At 39.6% G+C, this 24488-nt stretch overlaps 1 protein-coding gene across 2 annotated transcripts in view; it reads left to right on the forward strand.

Annotated features, from left to right (window-relative positions):
• The first annotated feature begins 2553 nt into the window (after window positions 1–2553).
• MYOM2 (myomesin 2) overlaps window positions 2554–24488 on the forward strand; it is a 79731-nt gene continuing 57796 nt past the window's right edge. Inside the window, exons 1-10 of one of the 2 annotated variants that reach the window (XM_030037835.2) lie at window positions 2558–2639; window positions 6215–6277; window positions 7861–7938; window positions 10553–10686; window positions 11718–11837; window positions 13493–13631; window positions 13800–13957; window positions 14844–14936; window positions 24023–24111; window positions 24192–24242. In XM_030037835.2, coding sequence (XP_029893695.1) covers window positions 10580–10686; window positions 11718–11837; window positions 13493–13631; window positions 13800–13957; window positions 14844–14936; window positions 24023–24111; window positions 24192–24242 — 757 coding nt within the window. In that variant the 5' untranslated portion in view covers window positions 2558–2639; window positions 6215–6277; window positions 7861–7938; window positions 10553–10579. Of the gene's footprint in view, window positions 2640–6214; window positions 6278–7860; window positions 7939–10552; window positions 10687–11717; window positions 11838–13492; window positions 13632–13799; window positions 13958–14843; window positions 14937–24022; window positions 24112–24191; window positions 24243–24488 lie in introns of both variants that reach the window. The other variant, XM_030037833.2, reaches the window with a different exon arrangement.

Below are 24488 nucleotides of genomic sequence, written 5' to 3' on the forward strand. Positions count from 1 at the left end.
ATATGCTACAAGCATTTGAGGAAAACAAGAGCTAACATACTAACAAAGATGCATTAGGTTTTCTTGGAACTGGAGAAAGCGAAAAGCACAAGGCTGCTATTAAGGCGCTCTTACAGGCTAGAAGCACACCTCTACTAACAGCATTACATTTCATTTCATTGCTGTTTTGATGTTTCCTCCAGTAGCTAAAAAGCTAATGCATCTTTTTTCTGAGCTCCATTTGAGGTCTTTGTCTTCCCCTTTACTGGAGTAGTTGGGCCATTACTTAAGCCTGTATCAATTAAACAGCCCACATCAAGGGACTGGTATAAGATAAAGAGGTAATTCTAAAATACCACATTCACAAAAGGATTTTAGCACATGATCAGTTTTAAGTGCTTGAATAATCCTTTTGATACCCTGCTAAATCTCTGCTTTAAAAAGGCACCTCTTAGGGAAGAACTTCTATTTGGGAAGTGGAGGGATCAGGGGAAGATGGCTTCAGTGCCAGGGAGAAAGTTTGTTTGAGAACGTAATGTAAATTATTTTACTATTAAAATGCTGGATAATTTTTGGTGCTCTGCTGCCTAAAGTTCAACACCACTGAATAATACAATACTGCAGTTTTCCCTTCTATCCTATTTTGTGGATATCTATGAAGAGAAGGATTTACCTGGAGGCAACATGGGACTGGCCCCACTGCATGGCTTGTTCTTGCCTATGGCATGTTCCCCACAGCCCTCAGGATGCACTTTCACATTTTTGACATCCAACCACACCCTGAAGAAAGAACTTAAAATAGAAGACAGCTCAAGTGTAAAGGCAGACAGAGCAGGCTGTACATTCCTCCATTTCTTTAAAGATAATAAATGTAGAACAAGAAATTAAAAACAGAGTGTAATGAGAACTTTAAAGTTTTCCTGAAAACTGACCTCTTACCTCCCACAGGAAAATGCTATAGGAGAGAAGAGAAGGAGCTGTGTAAGTAAAGTGGGTTTGCTCTGGATTATTACATGCTAATTACTTTGACAGCTGCTTCTGAAGCAACATCTATGCTCGGTGCATATGCAGTCATTCCACTGTGTCTGTCTCTGTAGTTCTAATTCTGTCAGACTGAGTTATAATTTAAGATCAATGGGAGGCAGGGAGAAGTCTGTGTCAAGCAAATGGTAGTCCTAGACGATAAGAAAGTAGGAAAGATCCTTACCAGAGCTACTTAGGAAACTTGGATGAATACTGTGGATGTGGTAAGAGGTTAAAGGCTTTTCCACATCTTGCTCTGCTTCCCATATGTATATGCATAAGAAGAAAGCATTACTGTAAAGAGCATTGTTCATGTATCAAAGTTTCTTATAGCAAACACTGGAAGATCTTAATTGTCATTTAGTGACTTTGGTCTTGACCCCATTCCTATACAAGTAAATTGAAAATAGATCTTGTTATTTTCAAATACTTTGAACGTCAATGAATTCCCTACTTATTGTATGTTGCTGACTCACTGGATTTGAGTCATTATGGGCCAAGTCATGAAGTGTGATTAGGTCTGCCACATAGCCAAGTTTTCCCAGACACGTTGTCCTATTTCCAGGCAGAATGAGAGTAATGTGATTATTTCTTCATGCTTGTCACAAAGCCTTGTCAGAGTTCCTACCCTTCCTTCCCTTCCCCCATATGGGCTCATGTCATGGGACAAATCCCTACGGGGTTGGATACCACCAGGACGGGGCAGAGGGACTGAGCCCATGCTCACCAGCTCTGCAGAGCAAGTGCTGCTACCCCATTGCATCTGGACGTGTCAGAGCCACCACAGCGGTGCCTTGGAGCTTCTGGACAGAAAACTAGGAGCCCTACAGGCACCAAATCTCCATTTTAGTCGGTAGTAATCAGGGACCATCAGGGTCTCGCAGAATCAAGTTCTTTGGCTGTGCTTTTTCCTCTGCCTGTATATGTCTCTATACATATTAATTCCTCCTACTTTATCTACAAGACACAGAGAAATCTCTCTCAGGTTGACTGGTGACATTATGGAGATGGAAATAGTGAGTAGGAACTGGACTTTCTTTAAATCTATGTTAACAGGCTTTTTATACAGTTGCTATGCTTTCACATATTGCAGCCATGTTCTCAAATCCAGGGAGCTCTTAAGGAGGCAACAGGGAGGCTCATTTTACAGCCTGAGGCACCAAGGGGTTCTCATGTCTCTAATAAGATTCTGGAGTTTACATCTCCTCACTGGTCTTCTAAGTTACTGATTATTTTAAAACTTCAATCATTTCTAAATAAAAAGCTTAAACTGTTTTCTGACATTAAACTGTTCCCCGTGTGCTTGGTGTTGCTGGGAAAAGAAACCCCACTTCTAACATAACCATTTTTTGTTAGGAGTGAGGTCTATCTTTTATTAAAATAGAGTATAAAACTGCATATGGGATAGAGCTTTTCTTCTGCCTTTATAGTCCAGCCTTATTGCCTATTAGGCTGACCTCAGTTTTGGGAGAATCACTTGGTTGGTTCTAAATATAGCACTGCATCTGCCCTTAAATGGGAGTGAAGGGGCAGTAGCCTTTAGAGAGGGGAATTATTTTTGTTTTCCTCAGCCAGAGTTTACTAAGCTGGGAAAGGCTGGTCTTCCTCTCTGCTTTGCAGTTTTTCTATATCCCTTGGTAAGTCCATTTTTTATCTAGGTTTTTCTTGTTCAGAACAAATAGGCGTGATTGTGGGAGGACATTGGGTGCTTTTCTGTAAAAAATGGATTACCTTCCTTGAGGAAAACAAGCAATAAGCACGACACAGACTGATTTATGAAAAGACAAACAAAAAAGTAAAGTCGAATTGTTTTATTCTGTGCATAGTCAGCCTGATTTTATTGTGTATTACATTTCCTCTGTTTCTTTCTGTATATAAAGAACTTGATTATACCAATCCATAGCCTATTGGTATATGTACTTCTCCAGTTGCACATATATTGGCAATGCCACCTTCTTGTGTGCTATACTGTATAAAGAGACGAAACATGATTTATCTGAAGTATGTGCGTAAATAATTAAGCATAAAATCCTATAGTAGCTGGCAAAACTATTTGGCATGCTGGAGAATGGGATGTAGCTAGGACAGAGAATTCTACTTTTATTTTTTGTTTACCATACTTTCAAGTACATGTCTTCAGAAGATACATTTCTGGTGTCTGTATTGCTGTAAGCTACACGATGTGTTCTGTGCCACATGAAAATTCCAGCTAAATACCACTGATAGAGTGTTGGGAAATCATGTTCATGCTCTTGAAACTACACCTGTGTGTTGATAATACCTATGAGCCAATGAAAGTATAATGAAGGATAGTGAAGGTTAGGATGATGGGAAGTGACTTTCACCATCTCACTGTCTCACATTGCTTGCTGTCCAGTTGAAGGGATGTAATACACTTGCCAAGCGAGGGAAACCTTGAAACTTTTGTGGGAACATGTTGCAACTCTTTGTGCATTTGGAATATTAGGACGGCAAGGTTTCAAGTCAATGTGGACAAATTCAGCCTCATTTAATTCCCAGTTGTGTAAGATCATGAATTCATAAGAAAGCATCTACATAAGTACCATCTCTGGGCTATGTACTGCTTAGCTTATAACAGGGACATGGCAAGAGAAGTCACATTGGAGGCTTCCACTCCCTTCCATCATGAGAGTCATAGAAAAGCTGAAAGTACATTTGTTTAGACTTACAACAATGCAGGAACTGGTGCTCCCCTGCACAGCAATGACCCTGCTGGAGGGAAGGGAACCCGTGGCTCTGCCTTCTACCTCCTTGCCACAGAGCAAAACTGATAGTTAACTCCATCAAGGGTTGTGGCTATGACCTTGACCACCCATGGAATATTCCAAATTGCCTCCACTCTAACTGTTATGGCTAGTGGGTGAAGCAAACCATCCAGGGACTATTACAAGGTCAAAGGGTGCATTCTCACTAATCATACATGTGCCATAGCCAAACGATTGCATTAAATTGCTTAATCTACCTGTATGTCTTTGCAAGCAGAATCATCTGATGTAGTGAAATGTTAAAAGTTTACTCATTCAAAACATATGAAATTGCTAATAAAGAATAGACATGCCTGTGATGGCCAGTATTGTCAGCTGCTTGAAAATGTTGCTTTGCTGGATATTCATATGACTAGCAATAGATGAGAGAACTCCATTTTTAGGTTTAATGAGAAAAGCAATGCATGCACTTCTGGGGATGATTTGAACCAGACTGAACTTGTTCTCCACAAGATTTCTGTTTAAAATTGATTTGTGAAACTAGGATAATACTATTACCATGCAAAGGAGTTATGATCAGTAAAACGTAAGACCAGCTCTAATGTAGCTAGAGACATAAGAAAAGAAAAGACAAGGAATCTCAAAGCTTGCTGAGTAATGTCTGGAATTCCACAGGGTTTATGCAAATGAGAATTCCATATGCTTTCTTAATTTCTGAAGCATTACTATTCTGTTGTCAGAAAAGTTAAAACTGAATTCTTATTATGCAAAAGGAAAAAACTCTTCAATGGGAAAGACAGAAGCATTTTAAAATGACAGTAGATTGTGTGGTTTTTTAAGTTCATCATTTTTCATCCACAGAACACAATTTTCTGTGTGAGATCTAAATACACACATGCACACAGAGATAAAAGACTGGAGAGACATATTAGTGTTTTAAAATTTTATTACCAAAATGAGGAAGATGTTAGCAGACCCTCTATATCCCATTCTGTTTTAGACTGCAGTGTCTATGAGCTGCATAATGATTCATGCTGGTTTTACAAGATTTCCACCAAAGTAAGCTTCCTGGGGGAAAACGTTCTTATGTTATTATCTACTGCAATTTCTACAGGATTGATATAACCATCTGGAAAGGACCACATGTTTTCTGAGGCAATATGGTAATTCTTTAAACTGGTCATTAGAAGCAACTGATGACTAGAAGGTTTTTTTGTTGTTTTTTTTTTTTTTTTTTCCTTTTTCTTTCCTTTTATGTTTGGTGGTGGTATATAGGTGATATGGAATTAAATACATTTTATCAGATAAATATCGCAGGCTTTAATGTACCATGAAAGTATAAGTTGGCAAAACAGGGCTTCCTAAAAACACTTAGATTTGAACAATGTTGAGAACAACAAGCAAAACTACAGACAGGTAGAGGAAACAGTGTTTACATCATGGGAAAAACAGGACAAACCTTCAAGTCAATACAAAAGGTCAAAGATATTTGAGAAAGATGAGATACAGAGGAAGACCAAGAATGAAGATATGCATGTAGGAGCAGGATGTACTGATCTTTAAGCCAGAATGTGGAGGATAGGCTACGTGAGGGCAGGCAAGAACCCGCGAATTGGTTTTGGCACTTCTGCAGATGGACAAGGACAGAGATGAGCAAAGAAAGTGCATGTTGCATGGTGTAGCATTGACAGGTCAGGCAGAGAAAGTACATGCTGTATAGTACATTGGTCATGACAGGAGTCTCCTGAGTCTGGGAATGGAAGTTTTCTATCTATGGTGAGCACAACCATGTTCTTCCCGTGGCATTTGTCAATCCCATCCATCAATTTATTTGGTTGTGTGCCTGCTCTCTGAGGCTATGTGAATGATCATGCTACAATTTACTGCCTGTCCTTTAAATCTTAAATTAACTCACTTATCAAACTAACAATGTCTATATCAGACCCTTGGCTTCTCTGCTCAAGAATGTGGCCCCTTGTCACGTGGTCCTAGATTATTGCTTTCTATTCAGATCAGTATTACTATGGCATGAAACTATGCATATCCTGGCCTGGGAACTCTGTCTTTTACTCATGACCAAGTATAAATTGTTATATACATGCTGCTATGCATGTGGAAATGTGTATTTGTGTAAACTGATTTAACAGTCTAATTCACAGGTGTTTTACATCATTAATCCTTAAAGACATTTTGGCTGACTTAATATTTTTGTTTGGGTTTAATAGTCTTCTGAGTGGTTTATGCAGCACATAGATTAGTGCAGTTTAGGTCCTTCTGATATCCTCAGCCTTTACAGTCATAGAAATAAATAGGAATAATGATAACGATAACAATAACAACAACAACAACAACAACAATAATGATAATAATAAAGGGTAGGAATACAATGGCAATGTGTTCCACCAAAAAAGTAAAGGTTGTATGAGAGACTAAAAGTTTTAGGACCATCTTGTCCTGTAACTCTAGGTCTTTTTCTTGAAATCCAGGGCCATTAATAGGATCTGCATGGATGAAGTTCAACAGTTGTGACACACAGGCCATATATTTCAGTAAGTTCTCTGTAACTCTTGCAGTCCCATACCAGTAGAACTTGGTGAATAAAACTTGAGATTTGCTTTTTATTTTGTTACAAGTATCCAGAAGATTAATTTGTCTCTCTCTTGGCCTATTTATGCAATTTTTTTATTGTTGAATTTTCAATTTCCCATTGGGAAATGTTTTGGGTTTTTTTTCCCTGATGCCTCTGCCAGACCACTGCCTGCATCTTGCTTTTGAGTCACTGCCACCAATTGACTTGCCAGTATAATTAGGTCTCCAGCCACTGCCGGTAATAAAATCTTGGTTCATCTAAATCGATAACTTCAATGGGGCTAAGCTGTCATATGCATATCATGTTATCTAACTATTAGTGGTATGTTGACTAAATATTAGTATATATTTCAAACACCTCACATAAACGTGTATCCGTGGAAAACTAGGAACAGAGTCAACACGTTGTTCCTAGGAAGACAATAGAAACTTCTCTTATCATGAACTCAAGATACACTACATGCTCTGTAGACTCTGCTGAAGCTGGTTTTACAGTGGGGCTGTGTTCTGCTCTTCCGATACTTGTCTTTGCAGCACTATTAAGTACTAAATACATACCCTGCAAGCATCATTGTAATTAACTGATGATGATTATTACATTTGGAATTGTTGCCAGGCAGCTCCCCTCTGTGTTAACAGAAGGCAAAATGAGTCTGGCTGCTAACAAACTCAGTTAATTGCTTGTATGGAGGCTGGGAGTGGATGGCTACACTTGTTTCTATTCTAAGGCTGTTTGAGTAAATGTGAAAAATATCTGAACCCAAATTTTGAGAAACCATGGGTGCTGATTAATAAAAGAAGATATGCTAATCAAAATGTAAGTTTTATATTTAGTGGAAAAGGCTGAACTGTAAATGAGAAAGATGTTTTCTCCGATCTCAGAAATGAAAATAATCCAGACTGTGATCCATCCATACACATGGGCATTACTCTGCAACCCTTATATGTCAGATCTCAGTGGGAGTTATATACACAGCAACATGTAAATCGCATGTTGATAAATTCACAGACTTATTTAACTGGGCCACATGTAAACATGAGTAGCACTTAACAGCTGAGTCAGGTTAATCTATGGGTTTGCCCTTTGCACCTTCATTTAGGTGAAAAGGCTAATTAAAAATAGAAAAGAGGGAACATTATACCATTAACTGTCCAGTTAATGTATGAACTAAGGGAGAAGTCAAATGTCACATACACAATAGTCACACAGCTAGACAGCAGGAAGAAAACCAGTATTTGATGTCTGCAGGTATAGTATAATGTCATGTACAGATACCAAAACTAGGAGAAGCCAAGGCTGCTCATGGGTCTGTGTAACCGTGTTCATGTAACTAAGACAATGTGTCGTATGATGAGTTAATAGGTCCCTGTCAGCTCAGCATTGCATGTGGGCACCCAGGTAAGCTAGCATCTCCGCAAGGTCCTGCACCGTGCTGTATTAACTTGGGTCATGTTAACTTTCTTATTTCTCTAGAAATGTGGTAATAAATTTCTTTAATGTCCCGTAGTAATGATGTAAACCTGTTTTATTTTTGTCTTGCAGTGTCTGGTAATTTGCCGAGCTCTCATTCCCAAACGCGTGACTTGTCATTCTTGTATCTCTTGAAAAAGTGTTGAAAAGGTAACTATAGGTTATGCAGAAGATGCAGCTATCAGGTCATAAATTGTAAAAACTCATCTCTTTAGATCTCATGACTTTTTTCAATATGATGTATCTGCTATTAAATATACCTACTGTCTTCTCCTGCAGAGGCCTTTTTCTTGGAAAACTAGCTGATGTAAGAATGTCATGACCTGGGGGCATCTGACTCTGCTTTTGAATACCTGAAACTAACAAACACAGCTAGAATTTATTACAGTACTTTATCAATAACTAGGATTTCTTCTGCTGGTAAATACTATATGCTGGAAGTATGGTATTTACAGGTATTTTACCACGTTTAAAGGTTCAATTTCTTAGCCTATAAAACATGTTTTTTAAAAATTAATTTGGATTTAATTTTATACAGTTCAGGCAAAATTGCCAAACAAACACATACAATGAAGTGACTTGCTAAACTAAATTGCAGTCTTTCATTGGATCATCTTACATTCTTCTTTCTAAAAATATGGTGTGTTGTATAAGAAATTTAGCTCTCATTTTTCAAGAATAAATTGCAGCAATTAAATGTAGAAACTGATTTCTTCTGCATATACATTCTGGCTAGTAATACAATTAGAAAAAATGTTAGCAAGTCACACTTTAAAAATTCATGCAGAAGTCTTGATAATATCTGTAATTTTTCAACAATTTTATCATTGCTTCCCATTCTCAAATGGGGATTTTGCAAAACAATTTTTGAAAACATGAGATATTAATAAAAAACCATGATTGCTTTCAGAATAAGTAATGAACATTTAGAAACGTATTTTTAGCAATATTTTATTAAAGTACAATGATCGCATGTACTTTTCACACAGTAAAAAGTTTAATGAAACAAAAAAGATTACATGGAATTTGAAAGTTGACAATGACGTAGTAACTGAATTTCTTCAATTTTGCGCTAGAGCTCATTTTACCAGAAACTACTTTTTTCCTGAAACAGTTATTAATTAAATTTTAATGCGGATATTGCTCATTTTTGTCCCCAAAGCAGATATCTCCAGATATTTGATAGGAAACAGACCATGGCCTAAAACTGGTCAGTACCAATGCTTTTGAAGTTAAGTAACAGGAGCTCATGTTGTACCTACATGAGTTTGTAAGATTTCTCTTCGAATCCCTTGGAGCTTCTGTTTTATTACACATAACGAAGCCGCCTACTTATGGGACTTTTTGTTACAAACGCAGGCTTTTGGTGTGGGGCCGAGGATTTCCATCTCGGGCAGGGTCTTCTTGGGGGGTCCCCTGGCTGGGCAGGGCCCTGGGGGGCTGCAGTGGGGTCCTAGGCCGTGGGCAGGGTGGGGGGAGCCCTGGAGGGGGCTGGGCGGGGACGGTCAGGTCCATTGCTGCCCCCAGGACCCTGACACCTCTTAATACGGCTCCTGGGTGAGCTAGTGTTGGTTCGCTTCCCATGGGTAGCCCTGAGGGGGGTCCCAGGCCGTGCCTCTGCCTGTACCCCAGCTTCTGGAGGGCGCTGACAGGCTGCACCCCGCGTGGGAGTATAACAACGGGGCGCTCCTTACCTTTCAGGAGGAAATTAGATGTTATTGCAGGAATTTGCCCGAGTAAAAAGTTCAGGATTTGGCCCAAGCTGCTTTATAGACTTTACATTGGGAAATTGCTTCCGCTGCCACTGAAGCGCGGCCGTCTCATGGGGAAGGTGTTGGCTGTTCGGTTGCCCATCCTGGAATCCTGCCAAGTGGCCTGGGAGTAAAGATCCCCACATCCAACTGAGACTGTAAATGGGACTTATTCAGCAGGCGGTAGTTACACAAGCTGGCACCTACTCAGGACATGGCTGGTAACATTCCCTACTTCTGCAAGAAGTTGTCATCATATTTCTAATGAACACAAAGGGGTGTGGGCACCTCCAGGTTCTTTTCATGCCATGGTTGGGAATTTGCTGAACTCCGACTAAGTGGGAAACGTGCTCTTCCCACCCACGCTGCTCCTGGGAGCTCCCTGAACGTTTCTGAGAAGCTTCTATCCAAATACTGGTCAAACTATGCCATGCTTTGGAGAAAGTCCACAGGAGGGCAACCAGAATGATTAGAAGTCTAGAAAAAATAACCTATGCAAAAAGACTGGATGAGCCTCCTTTGTTTAGTTTAAACAAGAGAGCTGAAAGGAGATGTGAACAAAATCTTCAACAGGCCGCTGCAAAAGTGGGTGAATACAGTCTATTTTTTGTTGTCATGGTGAATTGGACAAGAAACAGTGAACATTAATTTCAACAAGGGACAAAGTAAAAAAGCTTGAAGAGTGGAGAGATGAAACACTTAAAAATGCCCCCAAAGCTGTCAAATTTCCGTCCCTGGAAATTTCTGTGGAGATGTTACGTGACATCTGCACAGAAGGGGGAAAAATGATCCGACAAATTCTCTTCTAGCTCTATCATCTATGATTCCATAGCTCACACTGTGTGGCTGATAAGATACAGCCTGAGGTACCCATATATATCAGCGATGGCTTTATTTGTCATAAATTGATGGAATTTTATACATTTGTACATGTACACACACGTCTACGTATCAAAAAATATTAAGCCTAAGTGTCTGAAATATATGGCTAAATGTGATTTCATTCTCTGCAGGAATTACTGATTGTAACAAACTGAAATATGTCTTCAGTAGCGGTGCCATTTTACCAGAGGAGGCATAAGCACTTCGATCAGTCCTATCGCAACATTCAGACAAGATATGTACTTGAGGAATATGCAGCAAGAAAGTAAGTGCCATGTATTTCACATACAGAGCATAGAGAGGTTTCTATTTTGGGTAATCAGTTCTTAAAATCAAGATATTTAGCTTCCACCCTCTGCCCCCCCAAACTGTGATTTATTCAGAATGGTAATTTTCCAATTGCTTCCATTGGGATTCTCCTGGTCTACAGTCTCCCACCAGTATAGCTAGACTTTATAGCTACGTTGCAACTCACCTACACAGACATTTTAGCTCAGGATCTGTCCTGTTTACTACCTCCAAGTTGGAAATTCTTCCTTTTAGGCTCCGATTGAAACTCTGACTTAAGAAAAATTGCCATGAAATTTATTGTAAATCACAGAAACAGGTTTTTACCTGTTCTTCCATACATGAGGATGTTCCTTCTCCTGAAGTTGGCTATTCCTAATTATAGTTTTTGTCATTCAATTTGCTTTTTTAAAATTAAATAAAGGTTTAATTCCTTTCATGTGACATCTCAGAGTTTTAGCCACAAGATACACATTCTTTGTACCTCAAAGCCTGGAGCTTTGAATCTTGGTTGCTTAAGAATCACTGTCCTCCCTCCTCAGTAATTAAGATGCCCAGCTAGCTCTCTAGCTTGTCCAGCTTCCCTTATGAAAGAGAAGAGTTTATGCAGAAGGTTTTATGAAGTGTAGAAAGGCAGGAATATTTAGAAATAGACAATGTTATAGGGATTCTGTGTGATTTGTGTATTAGACAGGCTGGTACCTTCGTGGTTCACTGAAGTGCTATCCTAGCATTTGAATGATTGGAGACGGAGAGAAGTATAAATTTAATAGAACTGGATGAAATAAAATGCCTAATGATCCCCAGTGACAGATGATGGGCATTAAGCCCTTGAAGGACAAGTGAGAATCAGCACCCTAGTGCAGTCAGTGAGGAATGCAAAGCAGGTTTCTCACTGAACAGTGCTCAATCATGGTATTCAGCTCATTTAAAGTAATTTCTTTGACTTTTGTGAGTTCATGTTTTACCGGAATTGCTGGGTTTTAACGATGTCTTTTATATTTGAAGGGCTGCTTCCAGACAGGCTGCTTATTATGAATCATCTGGCTTGGGAAAAACGACATGTAGACTCTGTGCCAGGAGGGCACGCACCTTGGCTCATGAAGCAATGCAAGAATCCAGGAAAAGGTAAAGCTCTGTTGGTCCCATCTGACCTGTGTAGTGGCTCTGGTCCCATTTACTATCGCTCTTTTGCTAGGGCTCTTTCCAGAGTCGACAAGACTGGAGGCTTCTCTGTCACTGTTCTTCACTAATCTATTTCGGCTGGAGTACTAAATGACTGAGTGTCACTTTCAATCTCATATTTCAACCCAGAGTTGTTCCCCTAATCCCCACTCTGACCCTTGAAAACAGCTTTAAAACCAAAATAAATTAGAATCTGCCTGGGATCCAAAACTCATTTTTGAACAGATCTACTCCACTATTCCTAAATTCCTGATTTGGATCAGTTTAAACTTTTTGAGTTATTTCCTTAATATCAAAAGGGCTTACTGTCACATCTCAGTTACAGCCTTGATATGAAATCCTATAGTAAATGTGCTGACGGCAATATTCCTGTTAGTGAATTTGACTGTTTCTGCTCTGCCATGCTCTACAGTGACTGCACCAAAGACATAGAGAATTTATACTACAAGAACGAACTCTGCCTTGTTTGTAGAAAATGTGTTGCAAAAATCATATACATCTGTACGGTTCTGGTACTTTGATTGTTTTGAAATATACATCCTAGAAACAGAATGTTCTAGGAAAATCAAATTAATTTGTATATTCTAATTTATTTTTAAAAAACTGTCTTAAATGTTATCAATGTAAAAAAACAATGGCAGAACAAGTCTGGTTTAAAGTACATTGAAATGATACAAAGAAATTTTTTTAAAATACCAGACAAATAATGTCTTGATCTACTGTTCACTGAACTTCTGCAAGTCTTCTCATTTGGTTCATGGCATGTTGGGTTATGCTTTAAGAATCTTGGCATATTCTATAATGACAGTCATGTTAGAAATGTCTGATATTCAGCTCCCTTCTTTTGTCCTGTTGGCAAGGCAAAGAGTAGCATAGGCTGCTTACTGAATCAGCATGAATGCAGGAGCTTGAGGTAGCTCCTACTAAAAACATTTATGACTTGGGTTTTTTTTAGGACTTCTGAAAAATCTATGGAGTTAAATTTTCAGGGAACAACCCACAAATTTCTCAAAATGTTGTCTTTTCCTGGTAGTTTCTATAATACTTCCCACTCACCCTTGTCCAAGGACAGCTCTTTTGCATGCAGTGGTTCATCAAATCCTGGTGAACTCCTTGGTCTGTATCTTTCAGGTGAGGTCAGCTGATAGAGCCCATGGAGCTAGCAGAGCTTCCCAGGTGCTAGAGCCAAGGGCACACCATAAGCAAGGCCCAACTCTTGTCAGGGTGTGAACAGGCACAGAACATGACTTACTGTGTCCATGGGAAGGAAATTAGGGGCCAGAAGGAAGCCAGGCAGGTTCTTGATCTCGGTTACCAGAGGACTAAGACTCTGGGGTACCACATCAGTGTGACCACACCAGCTTTCAAGACCTGCAGCTATGGCACCACATATACAGGGAGAAAGAAAATGAAGGAAAATTCATATTCATTTCACATGGTCATTAGGATAGGCAGATAGACTCTAAGAGTAATTCCTAAACTAGATTTTACATCTTGCTGATATTGTTTCAGAGCCCTCAGTTGTCTAATGTGCATGAGTGACAATCTTAAAGCTTCATATTGCTTACTCTTACCTGATATTTTTTCTTGTCCTACAGGACTCATGAACAAAAGTCTCACGCAAGTGACGAGAAAAGGATCCGGTTTGCCAGTGAGTTGTCTGCTTTGGAAAAAGAGATTCACACAGCCAGGCACCGTGCTAGAGAACATCTGGATAGGCTTGCTATACAAAGGATGGTACAGTGCTGAATCTTTTTGTTCCTATCCAAGCAGAATTATAAGATACACTGACATTTAGGCCAATGGTGATTTAGCATCTTTTAATTTTGTGGATCTAAGATTAGGTCTTCTACCCCATTTGAGTCTGGTGCTAGATGCTTCTTTTTCTTTCCCTGTGTTTAATAGGTAGAAGAAAATATGGCTTTGGAAAGACACGCTGTTGAGGAAAGGATAAGTCGAGCTCCTGAAATTCTAGTGCGCCTGAGGTCTCACACTGTCTGGGAAAAGATGTCTGTGAGCCTTTGCTTCACTGTACAAGGATTTCCCACCCCTGTTGTACAATGGTAAGAGACCAGCCTTTCCTAGCCCTCTAAAAATGTTGTTAAGCTTTTTTCATTTGGAAGTTATGGCATAACTGGTAAGTGTCACATACATAATGGCTATGTTAAACCCCCTTTATAATCCTCATAGCTGTGCTGGATCGTAGCAGTTGATACTGCAGTGGAAGGTGTGGGAGGACAGCTTGCTGAATGGCCCTGTGCGGTGTGAGAAGCAAACGCGAGTATTTCAGAAGGCAGACTGTGGAAGGCATTCCAGTCTTTCTGGCCATTGAGTTCCTTGATGATGAACTAGCAAATGGCAAAATACACAGAGCTCGCAGGCTACTTGCTAAGCCTGGGTAAACTTGCATGGCACCATTGTTGTCATGGGCTGTATCTGTGTTCGCTTTGTGTCACACCCTGTTGAGGTGGACGTGAACGTAACATCCCTGAAGCTGCCCTCCTCTCCAGACGTGCGCTGTCCTGTATGTGTGAGAGCCCAGGCTGGACTGTGAAGATCTAACCTGAGGCACAATCCTGTTGCTGCTTCCATTGTTTGTGCTGAAGTGCTTTACTGCGATCCAAGACAAAATTTGCTTCCCATCTTGTGTCAGGGCTAGTGGACTGGCGAGTTCAAGTCACGTGCCATCTTCTCTCTACTCACTGCCTACTCTTCTGGTTTGGGTGCACATCTTCTCTTTCCACTTTCTTACTGCAATGATGGTCCCCCTTTGCCTCCATGGCCCAATGTCTATATATCCATACATACTGGAAAATACTCTATGCAAGTAGAGAAGATTTATAGAGAGAGCTCAGATGTTAGTAAATGATATCTGGATATAAAAATCTACTAAATTAAGGCAGTAAATAGTAGCTGATATTAATGAGTTTATTTTTTCTTTATTGTCAGGTACAAAAACGAGGAATTGATTACCCCTGCAAGTGATCCAACAAAGTACAGAATTGAAAGCAAATACGGAGTACATGTGTTGCATATAAACAGGTAGATTATTCTGGGGAATACAACAGTTTTATATACTCTGCACAAGGTTTTTTATATCAAATACAGTTAAAAATTCACACAAAGGCTGCAAGAGAGTTAAATTCAGCACACTTCTCTGTTGGTAGTCACATTTAAGCTAGAGAAGGATCACTAAGTAGCTGAGTATTAGATCATGAAAATGAAATGAAAAATTAGTTATTTCTATTATTTAACTCCAGCAATCTACAACAAGATAGAAAAGAAGGGGTAAGTAGCTGAAAAAATGCTAGTTCCTTTTTTATTAGAATTATATGTTCTCAGCATTCAAAGTGGAAAATTCTCTGTGTATTTTATGATCTTGCCATGATGAAGCTCTTTAAGGTAAGCAAAAATTTAGCTGGTCAGGACAAGGATATCCAGTCGTCAGTATTTGTTTTATTATATGTTAGGTTTTGTTTACTTTTTGATCTCCATATTTTTGTTCTCCAAAAAGTAAGGAAGTGTAAATTTATTTTATTTTTTTTAATGTTCTAATTTAACTAATTTTATTTTTCAAAATGATGTTAACATTGTGCTATAGAAAATGCCTGGGTAGAACAGCTTCCCCAAACTAATCCTGTGCTATCCTAAACAACTGAAGTATTGCATGTTACATGTGACTTGGTATAAGCTTTTTTAAAAAATATAAAAACCCAAAGAAAAATGAGGACATGACTGTGGTATTTAAAAAGAAAATTAATATCTAAAGCAGAGACACAACCCTCCCCTCCCCCTTTTAATTTCTCCAGAACACGAGCATTAGCTGTGCTGAAACAGCTGGAGTATTTGTGGCTAACACTTGGCTAGCCAAACATGTCATCTTCTACCCTGCCTCCATCTGTCAGCAGTGAAAGCAGCCCTGAGCACAGCCTTGTGGCATTAGTACAGAAAACAAGCGCACCGCTCCTTCTGCTTTTGCGAAGGGCTCCTTGCATTTGTCAACCTGCAGCAAAGTCCAGCCCAACTGTCCACCTTTTCATAGCTCAGGATGGGAAAAGCATATCCCTGTACAGAAGCTGGCAGCAAGAATCACTATGTTGTTGCTTCTTAAGGGATGCTTCTCAAGGAGTAACAGCACTTATGAGTACTTCTAAGATACTCATAGCCTTCTACCCCCAGTCCACAGATAACTTGCTGACTGCTCTCTGTATCCATGAGATGTCTCAACGCAGCTGATTCTTCCCACCTACATTACTTCCAGACTTAAGAGCAGGAGGTCAAAAGATAGAAAGAGGTTGTCCTCTTGCAATCACCTCCCCTGCAGCGGGGGAAATGGAAATTGCTCTCCTTTGTCTGGATGTGTGAGTGACAGTCAGGAATGAAACTTTTGTGACCTCCTGCCAGCGAGTGACTGTGTTTATTTCCCTTGGTTAGTGTCCATAAGCAACTGCTCGGCGAGTCCAGATGTTGGATATATAGTACATAACTTCTTTTTGTGACATTTTGGGAGTAAATAGCTTTTTGAAGAAATGCGAATTGGTGTTGATGCTGCTTTCTGAGCATCTGTAGCAATCAGGCTGAAGAGTACTAATGGCTTACATCCCCTTGGTGCTTTTTTTCTCTTTCCTGTGCTGGTTATCAGTCATGTAGACACCATCCACAATCAGCTTTGGGAGTGTTCAGACCCAGCCATATTTATTCAGACATACCACAGAGTCATTTACTGGCACCCACTCAGGTTCCCACACCCACCCATCATCACCCACTGTTTACTAGTCCCAGACCTGTATGTATTCATGCAGGCTCCCTCATGTTTAACCAAGCTCTCATCTTCAGAGACTGTTGCTCCTTTTCTCTTTCATTCTGGTTGGCAGTGTGGTCTTTTTGCCACCTAAAGATGGCTGGCAGCTTTTCCACAGGTCTCCCTTCTCCACTTAAAAGAATACTGGGGGATTGTAGACCCAGAGTTATGACTTATTTACCATAAAGTTATATATTAAATTGAAATTTGTAACCTTAAATTTATTTCTTTATTGCTAATCTATTTTATTTCAAAACTTGACCATCAGCAGTATTTTCTGTCCCAAAAGACAGAAAATCTACATGCAGGAAATGGAAGAACATTTTGATAGTACATTACTAATATTAGGTGTTTCTTGTATTGAAAATAATGGATGTATAGGTAGTGGTTAAGATATATGTATTATTAATGTTCTTATAAAAACATGTATCAGTTAACTCTGGATATTCCATACATATCCTTGTACACATATATCTGGAGTATTATTTTTTTTCCAGGAAGTAGAACTGTTGGGGTTTTCTACCTATCCACTTCTGTGCTCTTCTCAGCTGTTCATACCAAAGTGCTGAGCTGTGTGTCATCTGATCCACAGCCGCTCAGAATGGCCTTGGAATTTCTTGGCTATGTTTCTAGTGCTTCAGTGAAGCTCAGGGAGTGAACTTTTTCCTTCTGTTGCAAGTGTGATATTTATTCCTACGAGTATTCCTTGATCCCAGTGGAAAAATTCTTGAGGCACTAAAACCAGAACGTCACCTTGTCATCTTAAAGTAGTAACTGGACACAATTTCATCCCCCACTGTTTGCTGTCTTCCAGGGCCCATAAGCCTATACAGTAACCAGATCATTTTCATTTCTCTGTCTCATATTTTTATGGTGCTCTGTGCTCAATTTACCACATTTTCTGCATGCATTCAGCTCTATCATTATTATACAGTGCCTCTTTCTTGCTCCTTTTAGGCTTCTTCAATTGGGAGCTTGAGCTCAAGCTCTCCCTTGAGCAGTAAAGAAAAGGGGGTTGGAGTTTCGTTATATTTTTTGCACATCTCATAATTATAGGAGAAGAGATATTGCCAGCCTGCACTGGGGTGGTGGTTCATCCCATCTTTCATCTCACTTCTGATAGGTGATTCAGAGGAGACTGTGAAGAACCCTCTGAGGGAAAGCTATGGGTAGTTGAAGTGATTGCTACATGTCTGAGAATGTGAGGGTTTGTTTAAATTGTATTTCTTTGTCCTACCTAATTAAACTATGGATAGGTACATAATACAAAAAAGATTTCTATATTAGAGGTTGTCAAGATGAGGATACCCTGTTGCTTTATAGCAAAATAAGCAAAATATTTTCTGCCTTACTGTATATCTTAGTAATTAAAAATCATAACATTTTGAATTTCTTAGTTGCTGCTACTCGTTTGGCAACAGGTTTTGGTTTTTTCTTTGTTTGTTTACTGTGATGCCTCCTTAAATGAATCACTTTGCTTTATGCAACTGTGCATGGCTATATTACATTTCCTGATATGTTGGCTGGGGCATAGAGGGGACAGAAGTGTGCTCCTGACGGGGGGCATTCCTGACCCCCAGCCCTCAGTGATGAGACAGGCAAGCTGATGGGGGCTGGACAGTAGAAGGAGCAGGGCACAAGTCTGTTCTTCCAGAGTTCTGTCAGTGTGATGTGGCTGCACAGTCTCACCTATACAAGGCTCGAAGTTTGGCTGTATTTTGTCTTTTATTAGGGCCCTTTCCCTTTCCTGTTTCATTAAGTCATTGCTTAAGAAGTGCCTGTAATTGCAGCAGAAAAGGTTTGTGGTTGCATCAGCAAAAATGTGTGACAGAGCCAGCAGAGTGCAGTGTAATACCTGCTGCCAGTAGGCAGAGCTAGCCCTCTGGTCAGGGCTCCACTCCTCAGCACCACCAGCATTGCTTTAAAAAAAAAAAAAAAGCTTAAAAATTGAATGAACCTTCTCTTCTAACTATTCTCATTTAACAAATGACACTGTGCAGTCTGTACAGCGCTATTTTAGTTTGATTAGGCACAAAAGGCTTGAGATGATTTAATCTGGAGAGATAGAGAATTGTGGTCTGCCCTTTCTCCTGCAGTAGGTGGAAGCAGAACAGAGCAGAGGCACTGAGGCAAAGGCAGTCCTCTGGCATAGAAGGCAGAGTCTTTGAGCTGTATAGGGTTGATCGGGTGATAAACTGCAGCTTGCAGGGTTTTGCAGGTATGCAGTACCAGTGAGTGTATAGGCAGCAGGCATGGTGTACTTCTGCTCTTCTTTCCTTGCTGAAATGCAAACAAGAGCCCCCAAATGAAATGGTCTGTGATCTTCTGACCTGTCAGTCACTATCCCCTATAAACTGCAATAGTTGGGAGCTTGAGGAGGTGGCCACCTCATTAACAGAGGGTCCTCTCTTCAGTAAAAACAAAACCCAACCAAACAAAAAAAATCAGTGAGATTCAGTATGACTGGAGAATCAGTACATGAGATGGTAATCCTGTGGAGTATTGATGTCATGTAGCCATAACACTGAAAATTTTGCCATTTGGATTCAAAGGAGGCAATTTTAACTCTGTAATTTACTACGTACTGCTTCCTGTTCTTGACATGCACTGAATTGTGTTCCAATTCAGGCAAAAATGTTATTTCACTCTTAACTCCTGTGTTTAAATCTACACTAGGCAGATGGATGAATATATACATTTTAAACAGATGTATCTGCCTGGGGAATATTCACCGCACAAACATTAGCACTTCAGAACCTCATGTGGATTCAGGGCAATTTAATTTTCACAAAAAGTATTAGTACCTTGGGACAGATACAGCTCTGCGCTCAAACTTCATGCTATCTAAATGTACTCTATGCATATTTTATCTGACCTTTGTAAAGGTTGGAAAACACATTCCCCATCATGATGCAAGAATAACTGCTAGAGAGACCACACCTTGCCTCCTGGATCCTTCAAATATTGTTTCTAACTGGTCTTGACTCAATGCCCTTTACATTGCAAATTTACAGTGCAATTTAGGAAATCTAGGGTTTTTAGCATACAGGGAAGTAGATAGTTTCCAGGATAATCCTCAGTCTGAGCATTATGTTTCATGAAAGGAGAGTCAGGACCTTATGGGACTTGCCATCCTGTCCAACTTTCTTCAAAGTGGGTATTAAACAAATGTGTTGTGTAGCTCTTACCCACTAACTCCATACACTTCTGATATCAGATTTGAAGGCATTCCACTGAGTACTAGGCTATCTGAGACGGTTTAATGGTTGTGTCAGGTTAGAGAACATAGCAAGGAATTGTAAAATGCTTTCAAAGCAGTGACCTCCAGAAAACGGGTAGAGTTGTTAGGACCTCTTAAATAGCAGAAAGTGCCTGGCCTGGGGAATTGTTACCTGTATGTTCATAACAACTGTAAGTACCTTGTTTCTCTTCATAAATCCAAAGGTTGTTGTGAGAGTGGGGTCAGTCATTTGGTCAGTAACATCTTTCTTTTGTTCTCCCTGAGAAAATTAATTATCATTCCATCACTAACTTTTGTCAAATAGTTGCTTTCAGATATTGAGCTTCTTGGGCTAAAGAAACCCTTTTGTGAATCTCATGTCTGTTCTAGAGACTTTTAGGATCATACTTTGTTTTCTCTACCTTGGAGTCCATCAAAACCAGGAAAATCTCATCAAGAGATGTATTTTGCTGTTCCTTATGTGAGCAAAACTATAGGGAGGGGATTGAGATGAGCACAGATATGCATCCATTTGAAAAGTTAATCAGGCATCTGCCATTCTTCTTTTTAGGGAGACAACTTTGCAGTTCGTACACCTCTCAATTTCTGATGCTTTGAGTGGTCTAGCACAGACTGGGGCTTCGCATTTGTTCAGAATACACATTTCTGTATTTTTCTGGATTATTTTTACGCCACCTTGTGGTTAATGATAAATCACTTTAGATCCTGAATCCTGTGTAATTCTTACAGAAATGAGTTCCCATTGACTATTTTATCTGTGCTGGAAAATGAAGCCAACACTGAGAGCAGATGATGACTATTTTAAAGTGATAGTTAATCAGAGTTAACCTCAGTTAAGATATACTGATATTTTATCCTTGTTGTCAACACTCTGTAACAACAATGAAATGTTAAAGAGCAGCTAAGTTCGATCTGACAGAAGCAAAGCAGCCTGAAGTATTGCTTTGTTTATGTGAGGGAATGGCCTAATACAGCAGCGATGGGGTAGTGTTCATCACTCAGTTATAAGTGCTGTATGCTGCCTCGATCATGTCCAGCCCAAGGATGGATCCGCACCTCAGCAGCAAACACAGCACGGCTCCCCCAGCGCACGGCCTGCCAGGTGGAAGTGTGCACCGTCCTCCCGGAGGGTCTACCTCACCCAGGAGAAGGCTGGACACGTAGGTGGTAGGAAGACTGTGCCCCTCCGTAGGTCTTTGGGCAGGATGGTGAGCGGCCTGGGTTACGGGCTGGAGGGCAGGAAGCCTTTATGGGGCATGTATGTGGGGACAAGGCCTGCAGGGTACACTAGGGCGTTTACCTGCCACCAGTGCCCAGGAGTTGCGCTCCTGGACTCTGCCTGACATAGCAAATTAAAGATGTCCTCTGCCACAGTGGCCTCCTGGCATGGGGTAGACTAATCCTCTTGTCCTTCTGGACAGGGCTGTCAGGACGTCCAGATGGTTTTCTGGAGATGGTCCTTACCATCTCCTGAGCTGTGTCTGGGAATCCCTTTGGCGAGCTCGTGCACACCAAGGCATGCCAAGGGCTGTTCTAGCACATCAGCACTAGAGTGATCAAGATCCAGTTTCTGGGGACAAATGATCTAACACTGTTTAATTTATTAGTATGTAATATAGGTTATTAAATACATTATGTACTATTTACTGTATATTCTATATAAATCTCCTTAAAGTAGGGATGTAGCGCAGAGTGACAAGAACACCTTACAGTTCCAGTACAGTTAATTCTGCAATGCCCCTTCTTGTAAGACATTTTTGAGATGCCTCATTTGTTGTTAGCTTGTTTCATTATAGCAAGACACTGTACTGGGCTGTGATAAGTGTATGAACTATGTACATTTCAGTATAGAGACATTATAACATGACTTAGGAAAAAAGCCTGCACTGCAGTTTTACCTTGCTTTTGGCATTTTATCACCCAAGTGTTAAACAGTGTGAAACTGGGATAGTAAAAAAAATGTTATTCTTTTAAGAAGTTAGCGCAAAGAAATGTAGTCAAGTCTGACAGCTTTCAAGCCAGTCCAGAATCAGTTAAGCTTTATATAGATCTGTGAACAGGTATTGACATTTTTTTAAATCCTTCCTGAAAACAAAAAAAACCATTGAATAATATCGAGCCTAGTATTTCAATTGTTTTAAATAGTTTTTCAGACTTACTTTGCCTGTCCAGACTGTAGTAGGGCACTCAAGGACTTCATACCCAACCGCAGGCTTTTTGGTTGTGGCCTAATCTTAGGACTTACCTCTCTGTCTTTGATAATGAATTGTATGATAAACTTTGTATTTTACTGCTTTATTTTGTGCAATGTGTGGCTGAAGAGTTGCCTCCAGGAGGAGCTGTTAGATTAGAGAGTTAAATCTCAATTTAACAGAGCTTTCATCAAGTTGCGTTTTAGACATCACAATACAGATAGTATGATTTTTGTGATACGACACTGTCCACAATATATTCAAGGGCTGAAAAATAGGTGTCTGATGTGCCTGTCACAGTGCTACATACTCCCAAAATTGGCATTCTGTTATGCAATTTACATCAAACACTTTTACATATTCTTTCTTCTCCCGCACCTGGGATATATGACCTGTTAGAAGACAAGTGCAACCAGAATTTCATCCCTTTCATCTGGCAGTTGCCAAGAAGATACAAATTTATCCTTCTGAGAGGAAACTAAGTGCATGCATGCAGAACATTCTATCTCATCACTGGAAATTTCCGAGTGACCTGCATTAAATGCACTACTAAATGAACTACACAGAAGCAGGATTTAATTCTGTGTGTTTCAGACATCACTCTGATTAGCTGATGGCTCAACCTAATAGAAATGCCAAGAAATAAAAAAAAAATCAACAGTTTTGTTTGACAGACATCTTGTAGAATACTTGACTAATGGAAAAGTTCAAGAAAGAAATATTGAATTGGGCCAAATAAAAAGTTTTGTTCATTCAAAGCCAAAATGTTTTATTTCATATTAGACCATTTAGTATGTTTTGGAAAACAAAGCAGAAGTAAATTCTGAAATAAAATTTTTAATTAAAATATTCGTTCTGAAACATAAAAATGAAATGTTCTACCTTTTTTGAAATTGTTTCTTCATCAGGACTAAGTTCTTTCAGCAAAATTGAGGAATTCTCATTCTACCCAAATCTGCATTTTATGAAAAACTAGTCCAAAATATTTTTAACTTTTTCTAGTAAGTAGTCACTTATATTTATATTTATTAGAAACTTAGCAAACAAGTTTATTTCAACTGTAAATTTGAGTAATTGCACCAAAAAAGTGTATTTGCACATAATTTAGTTTCCTATACTTCAATTTTATGTCAATAGTTCTTCTGCTGACTGACCCCATTTTAAATAAGAAAAGAATTGGGACATCAAAGTTTGTACCTATATCTTAACATCTGGCCATATATCTGCTAATGTAACTTCCTCTTCAAGGAAGGATGTAGTGAGACAATCCATCACTGGGTCCTATTTTACATGAAGTAACTGTTTTTTTCTTTATTTTTCATTATATTGCCCTTGCATAATAAATATCTTCTCTCACTAAAAAATATATCAAGCCAAAACATTTCTGCCAATAAACAATTTTGGTCCGTTTCCCTGGTTTTGTACCATTTCCTCTGGACTGCCTAAGAGATACGAGAGAGGCAAAAAATGCCAGTATCTGCCTGCTGGGAATAGTCATAGAAGGAGGAATTTCTGCAAGCATCACATGTACTTTTCTGCCATGTCTCTTTCTTAAAATATGTGGCAGAAGGGCAAGGCAGATTAAGGAAGAAGGTTACATACAGAAAGGGAATAGCCAGACTGGCATCCTGCAGCTATCTCCTTTTGATCATTCTCTGAAGGTCATTTCCAGCGTGCTCAAGTTAGTGCAGCCTGCGCATTAAGCTGTGATAGAACTGCAGTAAAAAACAGTACCAGCTTTCTGATTGTCTTTCATCGTCTTGCACCGTGCAACACCAGGAAAGAGCTTTATACACTTTCCTCGGGGTTGACGTAGCTTGGTTTGTAATATCAATCATTAAGAGAATTTGTATTTGCATAAAAAGTCACCTGTTTTCCTCCTTCCCCTTTTCAGAGCTAATTTTGATGATTCTGCTACCTATTCAGCAGTTGCAACAAATGCCCATGGGCAGGCATCAACTAATTGCGCTGTGATTGTGCGAAGTAAGTCCTACTTTATGATTCAAACAAGAAATAAATATAAAGCTCATGTCATTGAAGGCTTATTGTATGTTTATTTATAGGGTTCAGAGACGGTGAAGAGCCCCACCCAGCTGGGATAATGCCCTTCCACTGTAAGCATTTTTTTCTTTTTGCTTAGTTTATGTACTCTTATCAGAGTAATATTTTACAGATGAGAAAATTGGATACAACTTGCTGCTTCTGGCTTTGCTTTCTAAGCATTCAGTAACAATCAGAGCTGTCCAGATGCTTTTGCTTTCCCAGTTGCATTTCTAGATCAGCATACAGTATAATAGAGCTCCATCTCCTGTTCAGATCACAGTAATCTGTGCCAAGTACAATTTACTTATGCTCAGGAA

The sequence above is a fragment of the Aquila chrysaetos genome, chromosome 15, assembly GCF_900496995.4.
Source record: "Aquila chrysaetos chrysaetos chromosome 15, bAquChr1.4, whole genome shotgun sequence".
NCBI classification, from domain to species: Eukaryota; Metazoa; Chordata; class Aves; order Accipitriformes; family Accipitridae; genus Aquila; species Aquila chrysaetos.